The sequence below is a fragment of the Nycticebus coucang genome, chromosome 17 (genome assembly GCF_027406575.1).
Source record: "Nycticebus coucang isolate mNycCou1 chromosome 17, mNycCou1.pri, whole genome shotgun sequence".
NCBI classification, from domain to species: domain Eukaryota; kingdom Metazoa; phylum Chordata; class Mammalia; order Primates; family Lorisidae; genus Nycticebus; species Nycticebus coucang.
In genome coordinates, this window is record NC_069796.1 from 12,865,656 (window position 1) to 12,890,218 (window position 24,563).

At 42.8% G+C, this 24,563-nt stretch overlaps 1 protein-coding gene across 1 annotated transcript in view; it reads right to left on the reverse strand.

Annotated features, from left to right (window-relative positions):
• Positions 1 to 24,563, reverse strand: part of MCC (MCC regulator of WNT signaling pathway) — a 425,555-nt gene that overhangs the window by 280,526 nt on the left and 120,466 nt on the right. Inside the window, exon 3 of the mRNA XM_053566014.1 lies at positions 18,654 to 18,865. Coding sequence (XP_053421989.1) covers positions 18,654 to 18,865 — 212 coding nt within the window. The remainder of the gene's footprint in view (positions 1 to 18,653; positions 18,866 to 24,563) is intronic.

The window sequence follows — 24,563 nt, forward strand, 5'->3', positions numbered from 1 at the left end:
CAAACGTACTAAGACAGCGCCCAATTTATGAAGAACAGAAAAGTATTGCTCACCGTTCTGGAGGCTGGGAAGTCCAAGATCAAGGCACCAAGATTTTCCAAGATGGTATCTTGTTGCTGAGTCCTCTGGAGAAGACAAACACTATATCCTCATGTAGCAGAAGGGAGAGAAAGGCAAAAGGGCCTAAGGCCTCCAGCCCTCTCGTAAGGATCCCTCGTAACTTTATCTCTTTCCAAAAGGCTCTACCTCTTAATACCAACACAATGCAGATTAATTTTCAACAAGAATTTTGGACAGGACACGTTCAAACCATTGCAGATGTCATATATAGTGTTAAGTTTATCGTGAATTTTCTCTGTTGTCACTGCAGTGCATGGATTCAGTCATTCCCAACACTTTTTGTTATCTTCATAATTTCCATGCTAATAAATCCCTTCGAGTATTACATTAAACATAAAACATCTGAATTAGGACCAATTACATCAGACTACGTAGAGTCAAGATTCCGTGAACAGGCTCTCATTTCAGAATTCAGTCAATAAGTCTGTTTCTATAATGAAATGGAAATTTCATTTCTCCAGAATATATCTTAAGAACAGTGCGGCACTTCCTTGAGGGGAATGCTTTAATAGAGTGGGAGCGTAGGATGCTAAAATCCTGTTTAGTAACAAAAATGGTTCCCAAAGTCTAAACATCTCATGTTAGGAGAAGAATTTGCATCCCTCCTAAGAAGGAGAAAGAAACGGAAAAGAATATGTGCTCAAAGGCACTGCTTGAGGAAAGGGTGTAAAGGGAGAGAGGAAAATCTCCGACCTGGGGTGGAGGAAGATCTCCAGAGTGCAGATGTGTCTAACGTGGACTATGAAGCTCCTTGCTTCACGAGAGGGGCGTGTGAGTGTGTGTGTGGGATTTGTACGTGATATAAATCTCCTCCTCTATGGCTTCATCAAAAGATTGCCCGCCAATTCCTTTGTGACAATACTCTCCGCGCTAAATTCCAAATCTGGATTGTAATGAGGCAAAAACAGATGGAATGAACAGAAACTGAAACTGAAGAACAAAGGGCGGTTGACATTTGAGTTATTAGAATAATTATTCCTCTGCATATGCATATTAGACTGACCTGTATAAAGAGTGAATAAAGTCTAACGAACAAATAAATATTCCTCTTGAAACAAGTAAAACTGACCCCACAATTCATAGATCTGCAAATCTGTTTCTGCCTTTGTACCAGTCAGTGTTTACTTCGTGAATGTCAGTGTTTACTTCGTGAACTTGGTAAAGCCAGTCTTACAAATAACAATGCCTCTCCCTCCCCTGGGAGAAGCAAATGACACAGTAAGTGACAGCTCGAGGAAGGGTGGAGAAGGTCAGGCTCAGTGAGGGGCTGGCCATCTGAGAATTCTATGAGCTGGTGCTGGCAAAGCCCTTCTACCAACTCTATACATAGTAAACGTGTAACCAAGTGACCGGCGATTCGTAGGAATAACAGCGGGGACACACACGTCCTTCTGTCTGCTCTGTCACTAGGGAAAGCTTTTGCCCACACCCATGGCACGAGACTATTACCTTAAAGATAAAAAGGGGACAGGGCTTAGAAAGAGATTACTCCTTTGCCTCAGAAAAATCTATGTATTAAGAAGTTAACAGGGGCGGCGCCTGTGGCTCAGTGGGTGGGGCACTGGCCCCATATACCAAGGGTGGTGGGTTCAAACCCGGCCCTGGCCAAACTGCAACAACAACAACAAAAAATAATAAATAAATAAATGAAAGAAGTTAAAGTTAACCATCTCTCACTACTAACTCTTTTTCTCTCCACTTCTACGTTTAGCTGAAGGAAGCTTCAGGCATTCCTGGCAATTGGATTAAGGTCTCTGAGTTTCAAATGCATCTTTGATAGATGTCTCCAACCACGTGAGGGTGGCATGTGCATTTCTGATAGTGTTTACTGATAATCCTCCCTGTTGTCTAAGGATAAATAATTACACAATCACATCAGAACGCTGCAACATAAATTTGCCAGGGGTTTTTAATTACTCTCCAGTGACAATCTTCTACAAAATCAGAGAAATGAAAAATCTAAGCAGTGAGCGAGCTTGTGAATGTGTGTGTGTGTGTGTCTGTCTGTCTGATTGTAAGCTGGCCCAGGTTATCCCCAGAACAGTCAGGGCATCATTTCTGTCCCTATGAAGGAATAAGATAAGGAACCCCTATCAGCTCAAGGCGTGTGAGATGGCCCTGCATCCTGCAGCTGGATCAGAAGGGATGATTTCCCCATGACGCTGCCCGCAGCTCCCTCCTTTCCTTGGGGAACAGAATGAGTGGCTACAAGATCAAGCTATGGAATTGGACAAACTGGGGTTCACATCTCAGCCTGCTACATCTTCACTGTTTCATCCCAGGCAATCTCCATACACCTCAAATGTCCCATCTGCAGATAGGGTTCAGAACCATCTACAGGTGCAGGTTGTGAGGATTAAACAAGATAATCTAGGCAAAGTGCTTGATACAGTATGCAGTATACAGTAAATGCTCAATAAATATCAGTAACCAAGAGAAATGCGGAAGGCGTCCGTCCTGCGCTGCAGAGCACAGGTTGCTGTGAGGGTCCAGGCCCGCTTCCTCCCTCCTAGGCTTCGGGCTGGGTGAATCTCCCTCCTGTGACTGAGAGTAGGCACAGTAACACCTAAAATACCTACATACGTACATACCAACACCACTGCCGGAGATCTCACAAACTCAAAAACGCAAACCCCTGCCACTTCATTCTATATACAACATTTTAAACCCAAGTACCCACAGAACCAGTTTCAGGGGGTTATCCCTTTCAAAGAAACAGTCCAACTACCAAAGTCATTAATAACAAATCACATTCTTTAGGTCCTCATATTCCATCACAGGCTGACTCATAAATAACCAAGATACTTTTTACCATCCCTTTGCTTTCTCCTCTTGAAATCCATTAAACTCTTCCAATGCACGGGGCTGCACCCCCAGCCCACCCCTTTGGTCCTGAGCCTCTCTTCCAGCAAGCAGGACTCCTTTCTACTTGGGAGAAGGGCAGGAGAGGCAAAACTAAGCAGCTGAAACAAGATGCTCTTTCGTGAGCCTGGAGGAAGGGGTAGCACTGCAGACTCGTGTAAGTGGTTTTTGCCTCTGTTAAAATTAAACTAAATTTGGCCCGAAGATGTCACCGTACTTTGAGTCCTTAGGTAATGAACTGAAAGCCTAACATAGGAGTATACTTAGCAACAACTAGCTGAATCTCAACCAATCACACCAGTCGAGATGCAGTCAATCCTGGGGGGCCAACTGATCAGACCATGTTCCAATAAGGCAGATCCCCAGCTGTAACCAGCCAAGTTATGGTGCTTTACTCTGTTTTCTGTCCAGAAATCCCGGCCCAGGTGCACAGCAGAGTTCCTTGAATCTCTTCTGGTTCTGAGAGCTGCCCAACTTGGGAATTGTTCTTTGCTCCATTAAAGTCTGTTAATTTAATTCATCTAAAGTTTTTCTTTTAACATCCCTGCACATAACCTTTCTTCCTCATTCTCAATTCACGACTTTATTCTCAAGTACAAAGATGCTCAGGTGCAAAGATAGAAAACCTTTGCTACCCCCGATGAGGAATGTATGTTTCCTATTTCTCCTTTGCCTTTTCTTTAAAAAAGGAAAGAGTTATTAAGATGGTAATAATAATTCTACTATTAAAGCCTCACTGAGATAAGTCACTGGGAAAAGGATGGAAAGGAAAGTACAAAGAAGGATAGGGTGCTGCCCAGGGGCTGGTCTGTTCTTACAGAAAACTTCAGACATGAGTGGCATTTGAGACTCCTCTTCCCCTTCCTGACACAAGAAGCAGAGAAATGCAAAGGAAACGGTAACTGTCACTCACCAGATAGGGGACCACTGCCCTCTAGTGTACTTGAATTTTTTAAAAATCCCTTTATCAGATCCTTATTCCAAAGGTAGTAGAAAACAGAATAAAACGGTTGTCTGTAGAAATATCCAACAGTATCATTGTTTTTAAATGTCAGTTATCAGCTACTCGGGAGGCTGAGACAAGAGAATAGCTTGAGCCCAAGAGTTGGAGGTTGCTGTGAGCTGTGACGTCATAGCACTCGACTGAGGATAACAGAGTGAGACTTTGTCTCAAAAAACAAACACAAAAAAAGCCAGTTATTAAGAGAGTGATATGATCGTTTCTCACCCACCTCGCCCTCTGTTGGTACAACTTTTATTAGGCCCTGCAAATGGATTCTTTGTTTCAGTCCAACAGATTGCCAAAAGGGCAGAAGAAATGTTAAAAGTATTGCACAACTGGTGTGGCACAGGCCCCAGCCAACCAGAACAGATGCCGGAAAGATGCCTGCTGACAGCATTCTGCCTCCTCCCTCTGCAGGGCCTGTGTTAACCCTCAGATGCTGAACTGCGGGGAGGTTATGGGTTTCCCAGAGAAAGCCAGGTAGCCAAGAGAGTATGAGACTTGGGATGTAAGAACTGTCCATCTGTACTAGGGTGTTTGGCTGAACATTGACTCCACAAAGGGGATTAGAGGACATAAGAAAACCAGCCCCGCACCACCCAGAAGAACAGAAGAGTAACAGAGACAGTCCAATAGCAAAGATCCTTAACAGAAGACACAGGGTCCCATGCTTCCTCCCTGAAGTTGTTCCTTTTCTTGCCAAAGACCGAGGACAGCCCCCCATCCAGGACGAGGGTGTGGTGGTGTGTGTATGAGTGGTGGGTGTCAGGAAGCCAGCCCTGCAGTCTTGGGTTGACTGCTTCTTCCCACGTGTCCTGAGGTAGGTATTTTGATCTGTGACTCCATTTCCCCATTTTTTAAATGGAAGCATTAGAGGTTTTACAATGACCCTTTTCTCTGTAGTTAAAAATTATTATCTTTTCGGGCGGCACCTGTGGCTCAAGGAGTAGGGCGCCGGTCCCATATGCCGGAGGTGGCGGGTTCAAACTCAGCCCCGGCCAAAAAAAAAAAAAATTATTATCTTTTCTTATGATCTGGTATTTCTAAATGAATTCTGTATACGAGGTTATTTAGTATATATATATTTTTTAATTGAGACAGGGTCTCACTCTGTTACCTAGGCTGGAGTGCAGTGGCGTCATCACAGCTCACAGCATAGTTTGCAAGCGATCCTCCTGCCTCAGCCTCCCAATAGCTAGAACTACAGGCACCTGCCACAGTGCGGGGCTAATTTTTCTATTTTTTGTAGAGACGGGGTCTTGCTCTTGCTCAGACTGGTCTTAAGTTCTTGAGCTCAAGCAATCTTCCCACCTTGGTCTACACAGGCATGAGCCACTGGACCTGGTCTATTCATTATAATTTTTTTTTTTTTTTTTTAATTTGGCCGGGGCTGGGTTTGAACCCGCCACCTCCGGCATATGGGACCGGCGCCCTACCCGCTGAGCCACAGGTGCCGCCCTATTCATTATAATTTTAATGACACCACCTTGAGACAGTTCCTAGCCCTTATAAAAATGATCAGTAACTATCTCGAAATCTCCTTGAGAGATTTCATTTCTTCCGAATGTTTTTAGGTTCTGTTTCCAAATACTACCACAAATTCATTCACTTATAGGTATCTACTAAGACTTGATTCTGCTTATTATATGGGTAAACGAAATAACCACTACTATTTATTGAGCACCTACTTCTATGATATATTGTATTAAGCATTATCTCGTTTAATTACTGTGACAACCATATGAGAAAGAAATTAGTATTCCTATTTTATAAGAACACAGAGGCTAAAAAAAAATTAAATGATTTGTTTAAATCCCAACATTAAAATACAGTGTGTGCTGTCACTCCATAGAGAACTTCACCCATGCCAAAGTTCCCACAAGTTAATGGAGAAATGTGAAAAACAAAAATAACTGAGTTATTCCATGAAGTTAATTTTGTTTTTTCATTCATTTACTTATTTAGAAATACTTACCTATCTTTGGTTCTAAAAAGTCCCTTCTTTTATGAAATGATGGAGATATTGCAGTCAGGCTTTTGACTTTTGGCAATATTAGAGTTGGCAAGCCCCAAACTTTTGAAATGTTACTGGCTCATGGCACTGCAATATCTCTGGCAGCCTCTGCTCTTCGTAGTAAGAATATGTGCCATGCAGGTGCACTGCTCATCCCCAAGGTTAAAAGCTGCTCGTTCCCAAGGTTAAAGGCTGCTCATTCCCAAGGTTAAAGGCTGCTCGTTCCCAAGGTTAAAGGCTGCTCATTCCCAAGGTTAAAAGCTGCTCGTTCTCAAGGTTAAAGGCTGCTCATTCCCAAGGTTAAAGGCTGCTCGTTCCCAAGGTTAAAGGCTGCTCATTCCCAAGGTTAAAAGCTGCTCGTTCCCAAGGTTAAAGGCTGCTCATTCCCAGGGTTAAAAGCTGCTCGTTCCCAAGGTTAAAAGCTGGTGAGGACGAGATGGCTGGCTGCTTTTTGTACATCTTGTTGGTGATAATTTGCTGTGAGGAAAGCCATATTCTCTCTTCACAGACTGACTTAGGCACAGGAGAGAAAGAAGGGGATTTTCTAGCTAGTACACTGGTTGGTCCTTCCAACTCTGACAAAGACATGGAGGAAACAGAAGCTAGATCAAGAGTAGAAGGAAAAAAGTAAGAGAGCTTAGATGCTACTAAACAGGAACAGTAAGGCTTTCCAGAAAAAAACTGGAACTAAAGCCACAGATCCTGTATTGCAGATTTTATACCAATAGTAGCCATAGAGTAACAACAGCAACAGTGCGGTAAGAACATTTTCATTTTCACAAATGAATTAAGAAACGTCTTTGTCAAATTTGAATTCTTCCTGAAAAGAGTACTATCATTAAAATACTCAATTTTGACATGAGGACAATTAATGACAATTAAGGTTATGGTGGGGAAGCAGAAAGAGGGACGGAGGGAGGGGGGTGGGGCCTTAGTGTGTGTCACACTTTATGGGGGCAAGACATGATTGCAAGAGGGACTTTACCTAACAATTGCCATCAGTGTAACCTGGCTTATTGTACCCTCAATGAATCCCCAACAATAAAAAAAAAAAAAAAAAAAAATTGGATGTTAGAACTTAATCTGAAATTTATTATTGATGAGTATTTTATAAATAAAAAGGTAATTGTTCACACCTTAATCAATCTTTATGAAAAATCAGAATATAGGCAGGCCCTGGAGATACTGTAGCTTGGGTTCCAGATCACTGAAATAAAGCCAATATTGCAACAAAGCAAGTCACCCAATTTTTTTGCTTTCCCAGCAAAAAACATTATATTTATACTATAGCATAGTCTATTAAGTATGCAATAATACTATGTCTAAAAAGACTATATATATATATATATATATATATCTTAACTGAAAATAATTATTGCTAAAAACTGCTAAAGGTCATCCAAGCGGTCAGCAAGTTGAAATCTTTTTGCTGGTGAAGGATCTTGCCACCATATGTATAGCTGCTGATGATCAGGGTGGTGGTTGCTGAAGGTTTGGGGTGGCTGCCACGATTTCTTAAAGTAAAACAACAATGAAGTTTGCTGCTCCGTGGATTCTTTCTTTCTTGAAAGATTTCTCTGTAGCATGTGATACTGTTCGATAGCGTTTTACCTAAATCGAACACTTCTCAAAATTGGAGTCTTCTCAAACCCTACCACTGCTTTATCAACTAAGTTTATGGATTTTTGAAATTTTGTATTGTCTTTTCAACAAGGTTCATGGCATCTTCACTAGAAACAGATTCCATCTCAAGAAATCACTTTTGGCTGGGCAGTGTGGCTTATGCTTGTAATCCGAGTTCTTAGAAGGCTGAGGCAGAAAGAATGCTTGAGGTCAGGAGTTCAAGATCAGCCTGAGCAACACAGTGAGCTCCTGTCTCCACAAAAAATGTAAAAACTAGTCAGACATAGCAGTGTATCATGCCTATAGTACCAGCTACTTGGGAGGCTGAGGCAGAAGGATCACTTGAGCCCAGGAGTTGGAGGTTGCAATGAGCTATGATCACACCACTACACTCCAACCAGCCAGGGGTGACAGCAAGACCCAGTCTAAAAAAAAAAAAAAAAAAAAAGAATATTCTTTGCCCACTTACAAGAAGCAATTCCTCATCTGTTCGTGTTCTATCATGAGGTTGCAGCAATTCAGTCCCACCTTCAGTCTCTACTTGTAACTCTAGTTCTCCTGCTATTTCTACCATATCTGGAGTTACTTCCTCCACTCAAGTCTTGAGCTTCTCAAAGTCATCCATGAAGGTTAGAATCAATGTCTTTCAAAGTCCTGTTCATACAGACATTTTTATTTTCTCCCACGAATCATGAATGTTCTTATGGCATCTAGAATGGTGAATCCTTTCCATAAGGTTTCCAATTCACTTTGCCTATAACCATCAGAGGCAGCCGTAGCCTTACAAAATGTATTTCTTAGATAAGACTTAAAAGTCAAAATTACTGCTTGCTCATAGGCTGTGATGTATGTTAGCAGGCATAAAATCAACATTAATCTCCTTGTACCTCTCCGTCAGAGCTCTGGAGTGACTGGGTGCATTGTCAACGAGCAGTAAGATTTTGAAAGGAATCTTTTGTTCTGAGTAGTATGTCTCCATAATGGGCTTAAATTATCTAGTAAACCACACTATAAACAGATGTGCTGTCACCCAGGCTGTAGTTTTACATTTCTAGAGCACAGGTCGAGTTGATTTAGTATACATTTAATGGGCTTGGGATTTTCAAAATGGTATATGAGCACTGGCTTCAACTTAAAGTCACCAGCTACCCTGTTCCCTAACTCGAGTCAGTCTGCCCTTTTGAAGCTTTGAAGCCAGGCATTGACTTCTGCTCTGCAGCCATGGGAATGATAGGTGACAACTTCTTCCAGTATAAGGCTATCTCATCTTCCTGGAGAATCCAGTGATGCGTAGCCACCTTCATCAGTGATCTTAGCTCGGTCTCCGGTTAACTTGCTGCAGCTTTCCAACAGCACTTGATTCTTTACCTTGCACTCGTATGTTACGGAGGTAGCTGCTTCCCTTAAACCTCGTGACCCAACCTCACAGTTTTCTTCTGCACTTTCCTCACCTCCCTCAGTCTTCATAGAATTGAAGAGTTGGGGCTCTGCTTGGGATTAGTTTTTGGCTTGAAAGAATGCTGTGGCTGATTTGATCTATCCAGATCACAAAAACCTCCATATCGCCAATAAGCCTATTTTGCTCTCTTACCATTTATGTGTTCACTGGAGTAGCCCTTTTAATTTCCTTCAAGAATTTTTCCTTTGCATTTCTAACGTGGCTAACTGGTACAAAATGCCTAAGCTTCTGGCCTACCTCAGCTTCCAACATGCCTTTTTCCTTAAGCTTAATCATTTTTAGCTTTTGCATTAAAGTGAGAAACACAGGACTCTTCCTTTCACTTGAACACTTAAGAGGCCATTGTTACAATTAGCCCAATTTCAAAATTATGTCTCAGGGAATAGGAAGGCCTGGGGAGAGGGAGGGAGATGGGGAACCAGTTGGTGGGGCGGTCAGGACACATACGGCATTTAAGCTAGCCCACATCCATTAAGTTTGTCATCTTATATGAGTACAGCTGGTGGTGCTCCAAAACAACTGCAATAAAAACTTTAAAGATCACCGGTCACAGATAACCATAACAGACAGAATAATAACAATGGAAAAGTTTGAAATCTTGCAATTGCCAAACGTGGTAATTGCATGATGTGAGCACATGTTGGTGGAAACGTGGTGCTGATAAGACTCCCCTGATCCAAGATGACCAAGGACACTGAGGTGACTTGTTCATAAGACCTTGCAGAGCTTGCCACTCCCAGTTCCACGTTTCTGTAGAGAGGTACTACCTGTTTTTAGAGATATAGAATTTACAGAACTCTATATTTCATTCTGTTCCTTCATGGGAAGTACCAGCTTCAGAACCTTAGTAGGAGATGGGAAACAGGGCCAGGTGGGGGTATTTTTCACATGAAAGAGAGGAGGCTATTGGGATGGAGGCAGGGATACAAGACAAAGGATTATGAAGTTCTATACGTGAAATAAGAAAGCGGAAGAGTCAGTAAGAGGCTGGCTGGGTCTGGCCTAGCCCAAAGGTAACCGGTGTGGGTAATCCACAATGAAACTAGGATGTGCTTCTTCCTTCACGCCTGTTTAGTTCTCTATTTCACCAGCAGTAAACAAACAAAAAAAGAGAATGGGGTGTCAAATTTTCCAAAAAAGAAAAATATGGCTTTCATAGAAATAGTGAATAAATATTTTTCTAAGATTTCTTAATTCACTGGGGAATCTAGCAGGATGATAAAGCTGAATTAAAGAAGGATAGAAATAACTAGTAAGTATGTATACAGTCAGCAGGGGAAAAAGAAATCTGCTGGAATAAGATCACAAAGTTAGTTAGAAAATGGTTACTGTCTCACCAAGGCAAATAAAACATAAAAAGTAATCTACATCTTTACCAGAAAACATTCATTAATAACTTATCAAGCCAGGTGTGGTGGCTCACACCTGTAATCCTAGCACTCTGGGAGGCCGAGGTGGGTGGATTGCCTGAGCTCAGGAGTTCCAGACCAGCCTGAACAAGAGCGAGACACCATCTCTACTAAAAATAGAAAAACTAGCCGGGTGTTGTGGTGGGCACCTGTAGTCCCAGCTACTAGGGAGGCTGAGGCAAGAGAATCACTTGAACCCAAGAGTTTGAGGTTGCTGTGAGCTGTGAGGCCACAGCACTCTACCAAGGGTGGCAAAGTGAGACTCTGTCTTAAACAACAACGATAACAACAAAAACACTTATCAATCTTCTGCAAAATAACATCCAAATTCGTGGAGTCTAGAAACCCTAATTATAGCAAATAGTAAGCCAAAGCAAGAGCACCCAACTTTTTTTTTGCTTTATTTCCAAATTTTTGATAATTCTTATAAGTTTTCAAACACCTTTACTCTCAGACATCAAGGTAGCAGATCTTGACAAGGGAGAGAATAAGAATCAGAGGAGCTGAAAAGTGTAATAAAAAATCTACAGGTGGAGTGAGGAAAGGGGGAAAAAAACAAAACTAATGTGAAACACGAGGAGTCAATCAAGTGGTTAAACCACAAGAAACAGGGCGGCGCCTGTGGCTCAAGGAGTAGGGCGCCTGTCCCATATGCCAGAGGTGGTGGGTTCAAACCCAGCCCCGGCCAAAAAAAAAAAAAAAAAACCACAAGAAACACCCCTATCTATTCATCACTACTAGAAAAATTCTTATTTATTCACACACCATTTAAAGATGCTTCTATATTGGCAGAAATATGTGTATTTGAAGTTTTCTTCAAAGTAATATAACCATGAATGTTGTATCAAATAAATTCAGTTAATAATGAACTACATTAATAATTATAATCCTACAGCAGATTGGCACGATAATCAACCCAATTTTAATTCAACTTCCAATTCACAGATGTGAAAGTGACCTACAAAGGAACAGCTGCCTGGAGTTTCTGACTGCGGGACACACAGAGTGGCAAAATTTGCCATGTTGGTTTTTAAATTCACGTAATTTTATTTGCAAAACTCACGACTATCTTTTTTTCTCCTTAAAAATGCAAATTACTTTCCCAAGAAAACATTAAGCACAAAATTAAATCTTAACATGTGCAAAGCTGGAGCCAAATTGCCCAAAGGAAAGGAATGCAGCCTGGAGCAGCAGGGTGCCGCAGATCAGACCGACTTTACAACCTTCATCGACACAGAAACGAGCCTGAGGACCGTGACTCCCTCACTTGAAATGTTAGGGGACACTTTGTGAAATTGTACGCCAGGTAACTAACGGCACAGAGCCAAATGTATTTGTCTTTATGTATTGCCAAAATGTATATGTAAAACATGTATTAAGAAATGTATATTTTAAATATATATATATTTTTAAAAATTTGTTTCAGTCATTTGGAAGTAACAATTCAAGGTTCCAATTTTTTTTTAATCAATCCTATATCCTAGGCTATTACTTAGCCCTTTTCTCAAAAATTCAATATTTTATTTGTACTGTCCCAATCCCCTAAAAATCTAAAGGGTGGCAAGCATGCCCCTTATGCTAAAGAGAATGCCTTGTTCTTTCAACCCAAACAATTTCCAGAAGAGGGTCTTACTGAACGATCAGCTGTGTTTAATCACAAAGCCAGCACACATCCTCCAGACCAAAAGTTCAACATGGTAATCCCAAATTATGAAGTACCCTAATCTCAAACTTCCAGATGCAGAAATGAAAAGTTCCCTGTATTAAAAGCAATTCAAGGATATACCAAAAAATGAGGGATGATGGGGAGACAAATAATGATGACTTTTACTTTTCTTCAATTGGTTCAGATGCTTCTTTTATAGAATAATTAATTGTAATTAACAACAACTAATCAATACTTTTATTAGTAAAAATAATAAAGCTAATAATTAATACTTTAAAAAATTACCACTGAGCTCGGAGGCTCATGCCCATAATCCCAGCTAACTGGGAGGCCCAGGCAGGATAGCTTGAGCCAAGGAGTTCAAGGGTGCAGTGAGCTAAGAGCGTGACACACACCACTGCATCCCAGCCTTGGCAACAGAGCAAGACCCATAGACCTCATCTCTTAAAAAAAAAAAGAAAAGAAAAGAAAAGAAACCAAATAGTATAGCTGAGAGAATCTATCCAGAAACTGGTGTTTTGTTCAGGACTATATCATCAGTGCAGTATCTAGAAAATAAAACTTCAGTCATGTTCTATAAGTTAGAATTCTTAAATATGTCACTTCTCAGACTCCATAACGTTATAGTTTATGCTTGTGCTGTTTCCTGGTGATATGAATCTTTGGAGAGAAAACACATCAGAGGACAGGCAATACATCTTCCCCATCACATCCCCTCTTTACCACACTCCCGAAGTTGTCACGCTGCTTTGCTGGTAACTTTCTGAACACAGCTCAGATGATACTGGCAGTTCTGCTGCTCTCCGGGGTGTCCTGGTAACAAGTCAATTCAGATAAGCTGGCACCGTGTTCCCCAGAGTTCTCTTTCCTGTATGGTTCTGTATGGCCGTGAGAAATGGTCTCCGTGAAATCCAGAAGGTAGAAGTGAAGAAGTCACAGTTTCTGTGCTTTGGAAGTTAGTGCAAGGTGCTGTCTGAGTTTGTGCTGCTGTAAAGAATACACAAGACTGGATAATTTATTATGAACAGAAATGTATTGGCTTAGAGCTCTGGAGCCTGGCATCTGGCAGGGCCTTCTGTGTTAACATGCAGGGCAGAGTAGAAGGGCAGAAGGACACAGAGAGCAAGAGGTGCTGAACTTGCCCTTTTATGATGGCACCAATCTCACCCATGGAGGTGGAGCCCTCATGGCTTGATCATAGTTTGAAAGTCCCATCTCTGAATACTGTTACAATGGCAATTAAATTTCAACATGAGCTTTGGGGCGGGGGAGGGCATTCAAACCCTAGCAGGTACTTGCACTGTGGCAGCTGCACGTGCGGTTGCTAATCTGCTGCTTAGCTGTTTACCAGGATTATAGCGACTCTACCTTCTAGCAGATTTCCTCCTCCGGCTTCTCCGAGTCCTAACCCTGTGTTTGTGCAGCTCTGCGATAAAGGGTGTCAGCTTCTCCTGCAGGTCACTCTCAGCATTAAGAGACTAAAGAGGGTTCCAGGTTGTCCTCGTGGCTCTCATTGGTCCTCTCATGTTGGGCTTGCTTTCCCTCCCTTTCTCTCTTTCTCTTTGAGACAGAGTGTCACTTTGTCACCCTCGGTAGAGCGCCATAGCATCATAGCTTCACAGCAACCTCAAACGCCCCAGGGCGGGGGTGGGGGGGCAAGAAAGTGGTATCATAGCTCACAGCAACCTTAAACTCTTGGGCTCAAGCGATCCTCTTGCCTCAGCCTCCCAAGTAGCTGGGACTACAGGCACCCGCCACAATACTGGCTATTTTTTTTTTTTTTAAAGATGGGGTCTCGCTCTTGCTCAGGCTGGTCTAAAACTCGTGAGCTTAAGCAATCCACCCGCCTCAGCCTCCCAGAGTGCTGGGATTACAGGCATGAGCCACCACACCCGACCCTGCTTTCTTTCTTACCTGCTGATCTGACAGATCTATATTAACTTTAGTCTCAACTCTAGGTGTAGAATCCAAAGCCTTCACAGTCTGCACCACCAGCTCTCACAGTTGAATAGGTCTAACTTACTTACAATAAAACCTTCCTTCTACATCACGTGTGGCCATTCTGCTTCTCAGATAAAATCATGGCTGCTACAAACCTCTACGTACAACATTGTAATGTTGCCTTTGTATTCTGAACAGCATGTTAAGCCTCAAATTCACTGTATTCAGTTTTAGATAGAAGAAGACAAGTGGTTGGTGGTAGGAGAAAAAGAAGGCATGTTTAGAAAAGTAAAAGTTTTCTAGTAGCTTGTGCAACAAGCTAGAAAAGTAAATCCCTAATGTTAAAATGCCTGTGCGGTTATCAATCGGATACCTCTCATCTCCAAATCCACCTTCCTTTGCTCTGCTCTGTGGTCCTGGAGCGGGACCCTGTAAATGTTTTTCCTCGGTCCATAGAGGGCGCAGGAGGGTCACTGGAGGAAGAAGGGAGCTCTGCTTGACTCTGCTGCTTCCTCCCTGCTGGCTCCTGGGCAGATGGAGGCCAGCAGCACAGGACATCCTGTGGCTCACACCTAGCCAGTTCCAGTGGCATGCTTCCCGGGCCCCGGTGGGTTTGCCATCTCTCCAGCAGGCAGCTTCCCGGTGAATTCCTCTGGCACCTCTGTGGACACCTTCTCAGTGACGCTCAATGAGTCTTGCAGTGGTGGCATGCCCCAGTGGTGGCATCCCTGCAGGCTGAGCCCACATTCCAGAAGTTTCTCGTCCTGCTGTCAGCTTGGCCTGCAGCATCTCAGGGAAATCCTCTGTCATCCAGCAGGTCACAGATTCCCTTTCAAAGGGACCCGAGCCAGCCCTGGGTGAGAAGAAGACACTCTCCCAAATTTGCCCGTTCCTTCTGTACTCTGCCTCAGCCCTGGAAGGTGTGGCTGTTCTCCACCTGTGCTATGCTTGTATTCATTGGCGTTTTCTTTACCCCTTAGCAGGTAATCCTCTGCTGCCAGTTAAATATTCATTATATTACATCTTCCCCGAGTGTGCTTTCTGGATTCCAAGTAAACACTGGAAACATCTTTCACTCTTAGTAGCTATTTTTTTGAAACCTAGAACTTAAAAATTTTATTAGAAATTTGCTTTCTTTGGTCGCCTATGAGGGGTATGTCTCAAATCAGGCTTTCTGGACCCTTGTAAACAGACCCCCGCATCAACTGAACTATGAAATAAACAGCCCCAAATGCCAGGGGTCAAACAAAACTCATTTATTATTTCTCACACGTCTAGCAGGAGGACTCCAAAGTTGCATATCAAATGATGAAGATATAGGAAGGAATAAAGAATTGGGGTCCAAAATGCACTCTACCACAGGGTCCAAGGGCATTATATTGTAATCACTCTGTAGGACTTCCGTGCCTACATTTACGTTTATGACCCAGTTTTCATTCACACCAAGGAATCACCTTAATGAGCAGGTACAACTTTATTTATTTTTCATCTGTGGTGTCAATTCTTTGTGGAACTATAGCATTAAAAAATTATCCGGTGTGATTATGTGTTTTTCATAGCTTATTTACTTATTTATTTTTTTGAGACAGGGTCTGGGTCTCTCTCTGTCACTCAGACTAGAATGCAGTGGCATTGTTAAGGCTTGCCGCAGCCCTGAATTTCTGGGCTCAAGAGATGCTCCTGAGCTATGGAGAAGCTGGAACTACAGGTCTGCACCCCTAGTCCTGGCTATTTTGTCTTATTTTGGTTTTTTTTTTTTTTTTTTTTTTCCTTTTGAGACAGAGTCTCACTCTATCACCCTGGGTAGAGTGCCATGGTGTCATAGCTCACACCCTCTTGCCTCAGCCTCCTGAGTAGCTGGGAGAACAGGTGCCCACCACAAGGCCTGGCTAATTTTTCTATTTTTAGTAGAGATGGGGTCTTGCTCTTGCTGAGGCTGGTCTTGAACTCCTGACAATCAGTCTACCTGAGTGCCTTTTTTCTTTTTTGTAAAGATGGGGTCTGGCTTGTATCTAGGCTTTATAGCATTAAAAAAAAAGAAAGAAAGAAAGCTTATTCAACGCAACTTTGTGTTTTTTGTTGTTCTTTTTTCTTTTTAAGGGATGAGGTCTTCCTATGTTGCCCAGGCTGGCCTTCAGCTCCTGGGTTCAAGGGTCCCTCCTGCCTCAGTCTCCTGAGTAGCTGGGACTAGAGGCGCCCACCCCAACACTAGCTTTCATAGGCTTTTATAGACATACACATGCAGAAAAGTGTGGAAACAGCAAGTGCGTGGTCATGAATTTGATAAAGTGAACTGGGTGTCCAGCACGTAAGGAGGTGTTCCTCCAGCTGCCCAGTGTCAGGCAGTGTTCCATCATTTCCGAAGCTTAAACAGTAACACACAAAGACAGTACAATAGGCGGGTGTGGGGTAGGTGAGAACTCTCTGGGTCTCCATTCCCCTGAACAGCCAACTCAGAGAATCTGGCTGTGGGAAGTGCAGGGGCTAAGCTGGCCTCTGACCAGGACAGACAGAACAGAAATTAATTCAGGAGGTTACTGGAGAGGCTAAGAACCAAGGAACCACACAGAGGGAAGAAACCAGCAACTCCTACAGTTTCAACAGTAGGTTTGCTACAGAAAACTGGGGGGCCATGGAACCCATCAGAGAGGATATGATCAGCTTTGATCAACATGTAACACTAATGTTTACCGTATTGCTATGGCAACATCTGTCTTGAGAAAAGGCTGAGCCATTGCAGTGCACAGGAAAGTTCAATGTGGGGCAAATTATCTGTAGTAGGCACAGCCTAAGTCCAGGACTGTGGTGGAGAGAAATGACATATTTACTGATAATTGCCTAGTTTCCTGACCACATAGGAGGGCAGGATTTGCATAGCTACAGTTCTATTCAAACTGTACTAGAAAGTTCTTGAACAGTGGCCAACTGAAACAGTGCGGCAACTCTGACACTTTTACAGCTCCCATGAGACATAATCATGCCCTCGTAGTGATTTCGTGATGCATATGTTTTTAATAATGTTTTTATTTATGATAGTTTTAGATTTACAGAAAAGTTGCAAATAAAAGACAGAGAGTTCTCATTACCCCACAAACAGTTTTCCCTATTTACTGACATTGTCTTACATATTATGGCATATTTGTCACAATTAATGAATATTGAGATGTCACTAACCAAAGTCCATACTTTATTCAAGCTTCTTTAGCTTTTGGTGCGTGTGTTTCACCTACTGTCCTTTTCTCTGATCCAGAATCCCATTAAGAGTAGCTATTCTATTTAGTTGTCATATTTTCTTAGGCTCCTTTTAGGCAAAAAGTTTCTCTTTCCTTGTCTTTTATAACTTTGACAGTTTTGAGGAATACTTGTCATATATTTTGTAGAATGTCATTTAATTGGGACTTGTCTGAAAATTGTACTTTAGTTATTTAACTGGCATATTTAGGAATATTAGTTTCTTCAAACTTCTCACCAAAATGTTAGAATGAGAAAATGTGCCTCAAATATAGAGTTCGCAAACCACTGTTCTGTATCAAAGCAGGTTGTTGAGATGCTTATGCCACTGTGGGAACTTAACTTTCAAAAAGCCAGGTAGACTTTTGTATCTTTCCCACAGTGGCTGGATAGCAAGCTCAATTTATATAAACTGCCTACATGTCACACCAAGTGACCAGGCCTTCAGCAGCCCACTCTGCTCCTCCAGCTCTGACTTAAAAGGGAAGAAAGACAAAAGCTCTTCATACAAAGGTCACTGTGGCAATGCCTCATCTTGAGGTAAAAGGGAAGGTTAAAGCATAATGAAATTCTAAGTTGTCCCATAGTTTTTGATAGAAAAATTTTTTATTTATTTACTTTTTTTAAGATAGAGTCTCAACCATGCTGGCAGTGGTGTGATCATAGCAACCTCAGCTCAAAGGATCCTCCTGCCTCAGCCTCCTGAGTAGCTGGGACCACATGCCCACACAACTGCATCCAGCTAACTTTTTCTACTTTTTGTAGAGACAGGGTCTCACTTTTGCTCAGGCTGATCTTGAAGTCCGGGCTTCAAGCAATTCTCCCACGTTAGCTTCCCAAAGTGCTAGGATTGCAGGCATAAGCCACCTCATCCAACCCAGAAAATATTGTAAAAGTATAAACAAACACAATAATCAAACATTCAATGAAATATTTTCCTTTTTGTTTTTCAAATGAGCAAAGTCCAAATTAGGGAACAGGAAGAAGTGTATCCTATTTATTTGTAATGTCTGGCACCATAGAAATACTCTAGTTATGGAAAAGCCATTGTAGATACTCTAGTAATTAAATATGTACAAGTTACAGACAATCAAAACCCCTGTTAGGCGTCTACTCTGGTTTTAACGATGAGAGTGAAGCCCCGACATCCCTACGTGCCAGCAACGTTGAAGCACTTAACCTCATTGCCAGTGTTGGAAATGGTACAATGTTTAGTTCAATAAAAGAATAATCCCCAATATGTCCCTTGGAGCTCTAAATTAAAATATTTGTATTGGAATACAGACAAGCCTAAAGATGTGTTCTGTGAACCAAAAAGTACTCACCGTGTTGGCCAGCTCCAGATAACTTCCTCCCACGGGGCTGCCAAAGTGCGGGGACTGTGTGAGCAGCTGGTGGAGGGCCGCGTGCTGGTGCAGAGAACTTGGGCCACACTCGGGCAGCGTCTGTAGGGCTGGCTGACTCTGCAAGTCTGGGCTCTGCAGGTCCCTGGCACCAGAGTCGTACTCCCAGCTCTCTCTGGCTGCTGATAAGGCACCTAAGTCCAGGAGCAGCGGGTAAATAAAAAGACATTTCCTTCATTAGCCTGTGGGTGGCCAAGAGGGAAGGATTTGGGACCTCCTCCCTTCCCTGCGCCAGCATCTGAGAGCACATGTGGCACCCAGGCTGCCTGCTAAGCACTTTCCCTTTCAAACTGACACATGGGGTGCCTGAGATAAAAGCAATTTCAGGCAAAGCATTCGAAAATAACTATCCAGTGAACATGTGCCCCTTACGTATAAATGCTTTGCACAAAAACACAGGAGAGCCAAGTAAGGGGAACGCAGCTCAGATCCCATCTGCCCGTGACTTACACAGGGTTACTCTGCTAACCTTGGTACCCTTCATTCTTCTTCCCATCTGAGGGAGAAGGGAGCATGGGGAGGATGGGAGGGTGAGATGTGGGACTTTATCAGGACTTTGCGGTTTTAATTTGCTCTTACTTGGAGGAAGCTCGACCGTATTTTCCAGTCAGGGAGAGCCAGGCAGTGGGGTTTAGACAACACAAGGTGAACAAAGGTGAAAAGCATCACGTCCAGGCCTTGCTGATAAACCCCCCATGTGTGATTCTCCAAGCCCTTTGTCTTCTGGCCTTGTTCAGATGGTACTGAGGCCTTTGGAAGCCAGCAGTACAGAATGTGGAGATACAAGATAGGTGGAAGATGCCTGGATCTCCGAATCCTCCCTTGCAGGAGAGCTGTCTTCTCATCCGAAGTACCTTGTTTTGACTTTATGTGATCAGGAAAGAAACTTCTGTTGTGTTTGATTTGTCATATATTCTTGGCTTATTGGAGCAGCTAGTATTACCTTAACTACTATAGCAGCTTAGATGCTCCCAAAGGGTGCCAGTGATCATAACACAATGGGAAAGTACAGTGAACATGCAGACCGGAGGAGGGGCATCTACCCCAGTCCACCTAGAGAGGAGGCAGCAATGTTCCGAGGAAGCTTTCTGAAGGAGAAATCCTGATGCTTCTGCCGCTTCCATTGTCACCCTCACCAAAAAAAAAAAAAAAATTAGATTTTATGATTTTAGTGGAGATGGGGGGTCTCTTTGTTGCTCAGACTGGTCTTGAACTGCTGGTCTCAAGCGATCCTCCTGCATCAGCCTCCTGAGTCACTGGGATTATAGGTGTGCCACCCTGTGCCTGGCTTAAAAAATTAGCTTTGAGGTAGAGCCTGCTATCTGGTGTTATTGACTCCTGAACGTAATCTCCTGTGGGTGCATCTGGTTGGTGGCACCTGTCCCATGCTTCTTTCTTAGCTGCAAGGGAGGCTGAAAATTTTGTCTTCTGTTCTGGTTTCTACTTCGCAGAGATAGGATTTGTAAGCTGAGACATTTCCTAGACAGAGGAAGAGTATTCAAAAGGCCTGGGAAGCTAGAAAACCTGGCAAAGGTCCATGCACAGGCGCCGTCCTGGGTCCTGGGTCCTGGGTCCTGGCTCCTGGGGACACAGCGGTGAGTATGATGAACTGTCGTCCCGGCCTACAAAGACTTCCTGCTGGTAGATCTTTAATACGTGGCTTTTAAGAGCAAAAAAAGGACTCAAAATGATTCAGTTTGTACTATGAAATGAGAACATATACAGGTTACTCTATAATTTACAGCAAACTGTGAATTCCGTGCAGTGATTTTTGATGTGAATGTCCAGTCTCCCTTCAGCAGGAACAGGCGAGCGTAACCAGCGTGGGTGGGAACACGGCCTTCCCATGGCCCCCCACTCCTCAGTCTGCGCTGATCCTCTTCAGTCAGCCTGACCCAACATTCTTCTCATACAGTGCTGTGCAGTGGGGAGTACTGGCTGCTTTGTGTCAAAGCAGGCAATTCTGTCACTATGTTTGCAGTTGTTCCAAGTTTATTTTAATGTTGAAGCCTGTTGCAAGGGAGGTTTTACTTTCCTTCAACATAGGCTGCAAAATGCCTGCCCTCCTCTGCCCTGCTCCTCTGAAGCTCTCTGTTATCTTCTGCCTAATTGCCTCAGGGTCTCTGACCTGGCCCCAGCAAAGTGTGGCAAGAAGCCTGATTAAGGTCAGAGTAAAAAAGGGGGGCTCCCACATTGGACTGAATCGTGGGCAGCCTTCAATTTTACGTGCGGGACAAATGGACACAGGGCTGGGCCTTGCTTCTGTGATCACCACAGCATCCCAGGGCCGTGCACAAAACCTTCGACCTATCAGGCACTTAGCAAACATTACTGAATGGACTAATGAATTATTCATGATTTACAGTACTCCAGGGTTTTACTTTTTAACCTGGAAAAACAAGATGGAAATTACTTTTTAAAATAAAAATAATTATACAAAAACTTTTTCTTTATGCAAACAGGGAGCCTCATTTTCAAATAACAAAATGAAACAGTTCTGATGGTCAAAGAAAGCTTCATTTGAAATGTATTAATCTATATTAACAGATCCAGGACCAGTATCTGGCAGAATCACGCCATCAGGTAAGGCAAGCTCCATATTAATCAGCAAGATCAAAGGCCTTCGTATTATTACCATAATGATTTTCGCTGAAGGGAAGCTGAGGAACTCAGACGCTCTGCTAAGAGCCAAGTCATTCGCAATAGCATAAAGGAAAGTGCATTTTCAAAAATACAGCATGCAATTCCCATTATCCTTTTTTAATGTGTCTTCACATCAGATTTTTTCTGAATAAAACCCAACATTCCTGAGACAAAACCCAGCCATTTAATTGGAATGATCTCACTGAAAAACTTCAAAAATGTAGGTCTGGCAACCATCTTCCTTTTGCCCTTTGAAGACTGAAGGCACCTGATGGTTCCAGGCTCACACTCGGCCTCCTGCCAGCCTCTGTTCACTCTGTGCTAACCTCAACTTGGTTCTTCTGCTTCAGGAAAGAAAATGCTGAAAATCCTCCCTCATGTCCCTCCCCTCACGCCCTTCCCTCTTCCTTCCCACCCTTTCTGCATGCCTGCTCTCCAGCAGGCTTTGAGAACTCACTAAGTAACAGATGCTGTAAGAGATACTAGAAATATTAACTCAAAGCTAAGACAAAAACCCTGCTTTAAGGCTGGGTACGGTGGCTTACGCCTGTACTCCTAGTATGCCTGTACTCCTCTAGGCTAAGACAGGAGGATCTCTTGAGCTTAGGAGGAGTTCAAGACCAGCCTGAGCAACAGCAAGAGCCCATCTGTACAGAAAAATAGGAAAATTAGGTGGGTGTGGTGGCAGACATGTGTAGTCCCGGCTACTAGGAAGGCTGAAGCAGGAGGAGCCATTGAACCCAGGAGGCTGAGTTTCCTGCGATCTAGGCTGCCCCAGTGGTACTCTAGCCTAGGAAACAGAGTGAGACTCTGCCTCAAAACAAAACAGAAAACAAACAACCAAACAAAAACAACCATGCTTTAAACAGCTCACCCTCTGGTGGAAGGCCAGACTTAGTTCTGTGACTTTTCTGAAGCATTCACAATATTTCCTATTTTTCTTCCCTGCAACAGCACTGGGGGGCAGTGGGAGAAAGGGTTCATGAATTTTCTCTGTCAAATCTCACTTTTATTAAAGCACCGGTGAGAGGTGAGGAGGGGCTCCTTTACCCTGTCGGGAGCTGTCTGTGTGTAATGTTCACGTTATTCTGCATCAGAAGCAGGTGTATAAATACACCCTCAGCCTACAACCCTCAACTTCTGCTCTCTTTTTTTCCTTTAAGAGTATTGTTCGGTGAAAGAAATGTTAAGGATGTGATTTCAAAATGATTTGAGTTTTGTTTGATATCTGCACCTCGGGTCAGTGATCTTTTGAGCCCTCTGTGACACATCTCTTCACATAAAAGCCTGTCCACCTCTGTGACACCGTTACCATTTACTGTTCCCTGGCTCACGAGCTCCAGCCAGGCTGGCCTTCTCTTAGCTGCCCTAACATGGCAGCTACTGTCCAGGCTCAGGGTTCTCCCATCTTGTTTTCATGCTCAAAATGCTCATGTTCTTTGCTTGGCTTAGGTCTCAGATTTGAGTTCCCAAAGAAATGACAAAACCATTGTTAGGAGCACTTCTGCCTCTCTGGTGGCTCTCCTCTCCTACAGGCACCAGCTGCAGATCCGGGCTTTCTGTGTCTGAGAAAGCCCAAACTTTCTCAAGTAGGTGCAACACTTGAGAAGTGCAACAACAACAAGAAGGGGATGAGATGGACAACAGTGTTCACTGCTGAGAGGAGTTGTGTTCATAGGTTTACAAAGATATATTGCCTAATAATAACCAAACGTAAGTGGCTCCACAGATTCACACAGGGATTTAAACCAATATAGAATTGATAACCTGTTTGGGGCTCTTTAATATTCTATGTGGCCAAGAGAGTTATCATCACATGGTTAGGGTCCCTATACCTGTCCACACTGGTTATGTAACAAGGTGCATGAGCCACGTTACTCTAGTGTGATTTTTTTTTCAGCTGACTATAGAAAATAGGACCTGACATAGCCCATGCATGGACTCTCTTCTATAATAACTAAAGCAGACAAGTTGAGAATTCTTTAATCATCTTCCTTCCTTAGGAATGCTATGAAAACTGACAAAGATCACTTTTAAGCACCTAATTCTTTTATGAGCTTACCACTGTTTCATTGCCCACTGGGAGTTAATATCTTCAATCCAACAATAAAATGTTATTGATTAGGACAAGTTGGGTTATGCTGCAGTAACAAAAAGACCCCCTTCTCCCATATCAAATCCCAGTGGCTTAACAATAAAAGGTTTATTCTTCCTGCACACTACTATTCGAGGATCAGCAGACATCTCCTCTCACAGTAATCACTCAGGGCCATCCGTTGCTGTCCAGGGAGAAGAGAATGTTCAGGAGGGTCTCACATTGGCCATGAAATGCTCTGGCACAGAAGTGACTCACGTGGCTCACAATTCACTGGCCAGATATAGTCATATGGCCTGACCCAACTCCAAGAAGATCCAGGTTGTATGATCTTTCCCAGTAGGGGGAAAACAAGAAATATTTGGTGAATATAAGAATGGAGTGTCACAGTTTAATACTGTCTACATTTTTGTCTTTCTGAGGGTTTCTTTAGATCATCTACATACTCTGTATATTGCCAGACATTATACTTGGTCTGTTAAAGCAAGAACATGGCAATAGCAGTTTGCTGTTTCATAGAAAAATATTCAGAAAAAAAAAGTCATCTTTTCTATCTGACTACAATATGCCTACTAAGAAATCTCAGCATGTATAAATGCATGTGTGTATATGTATGTATATATTCCAGCTTCCACATTAATGGCTGAAGAAGGAAATACTATGTTAAAGAGATAGAGAACATGTCAGAAAAAAATGCATATTTACATTTCCTCTGCATTTTGACAATCGAAAGAACGATAAAAATTAATGTTGAGCAATTTCACCTTAGTAAAGCATCTAGAGAAAGATCAGGTGGGTTAGTTAGAGGAAGTTCAGCAGAAGTATCAGCTTCAGAGGGCACCAACAAGAACCCTTTACCAAAGGCTAGAGGATCCTCACTTGGGTTTAGGAATTTTCCTTCTTTCACCATTATTTGTGTTATCTTTTAAAATTGCAATCTAACTTCTCTTCTATCTTGCTGTCTCAGATGTTGTCTCCTTAAAAGCTAAAACAACTTTTCTAACAGGAGTAATAGGCAGGGCTTACTTGCGCCTCTCTTCTTTTGCTGGGTAGAGTGCTGTGATGTCATCATAGCTCACAGCAACCTCAAATTC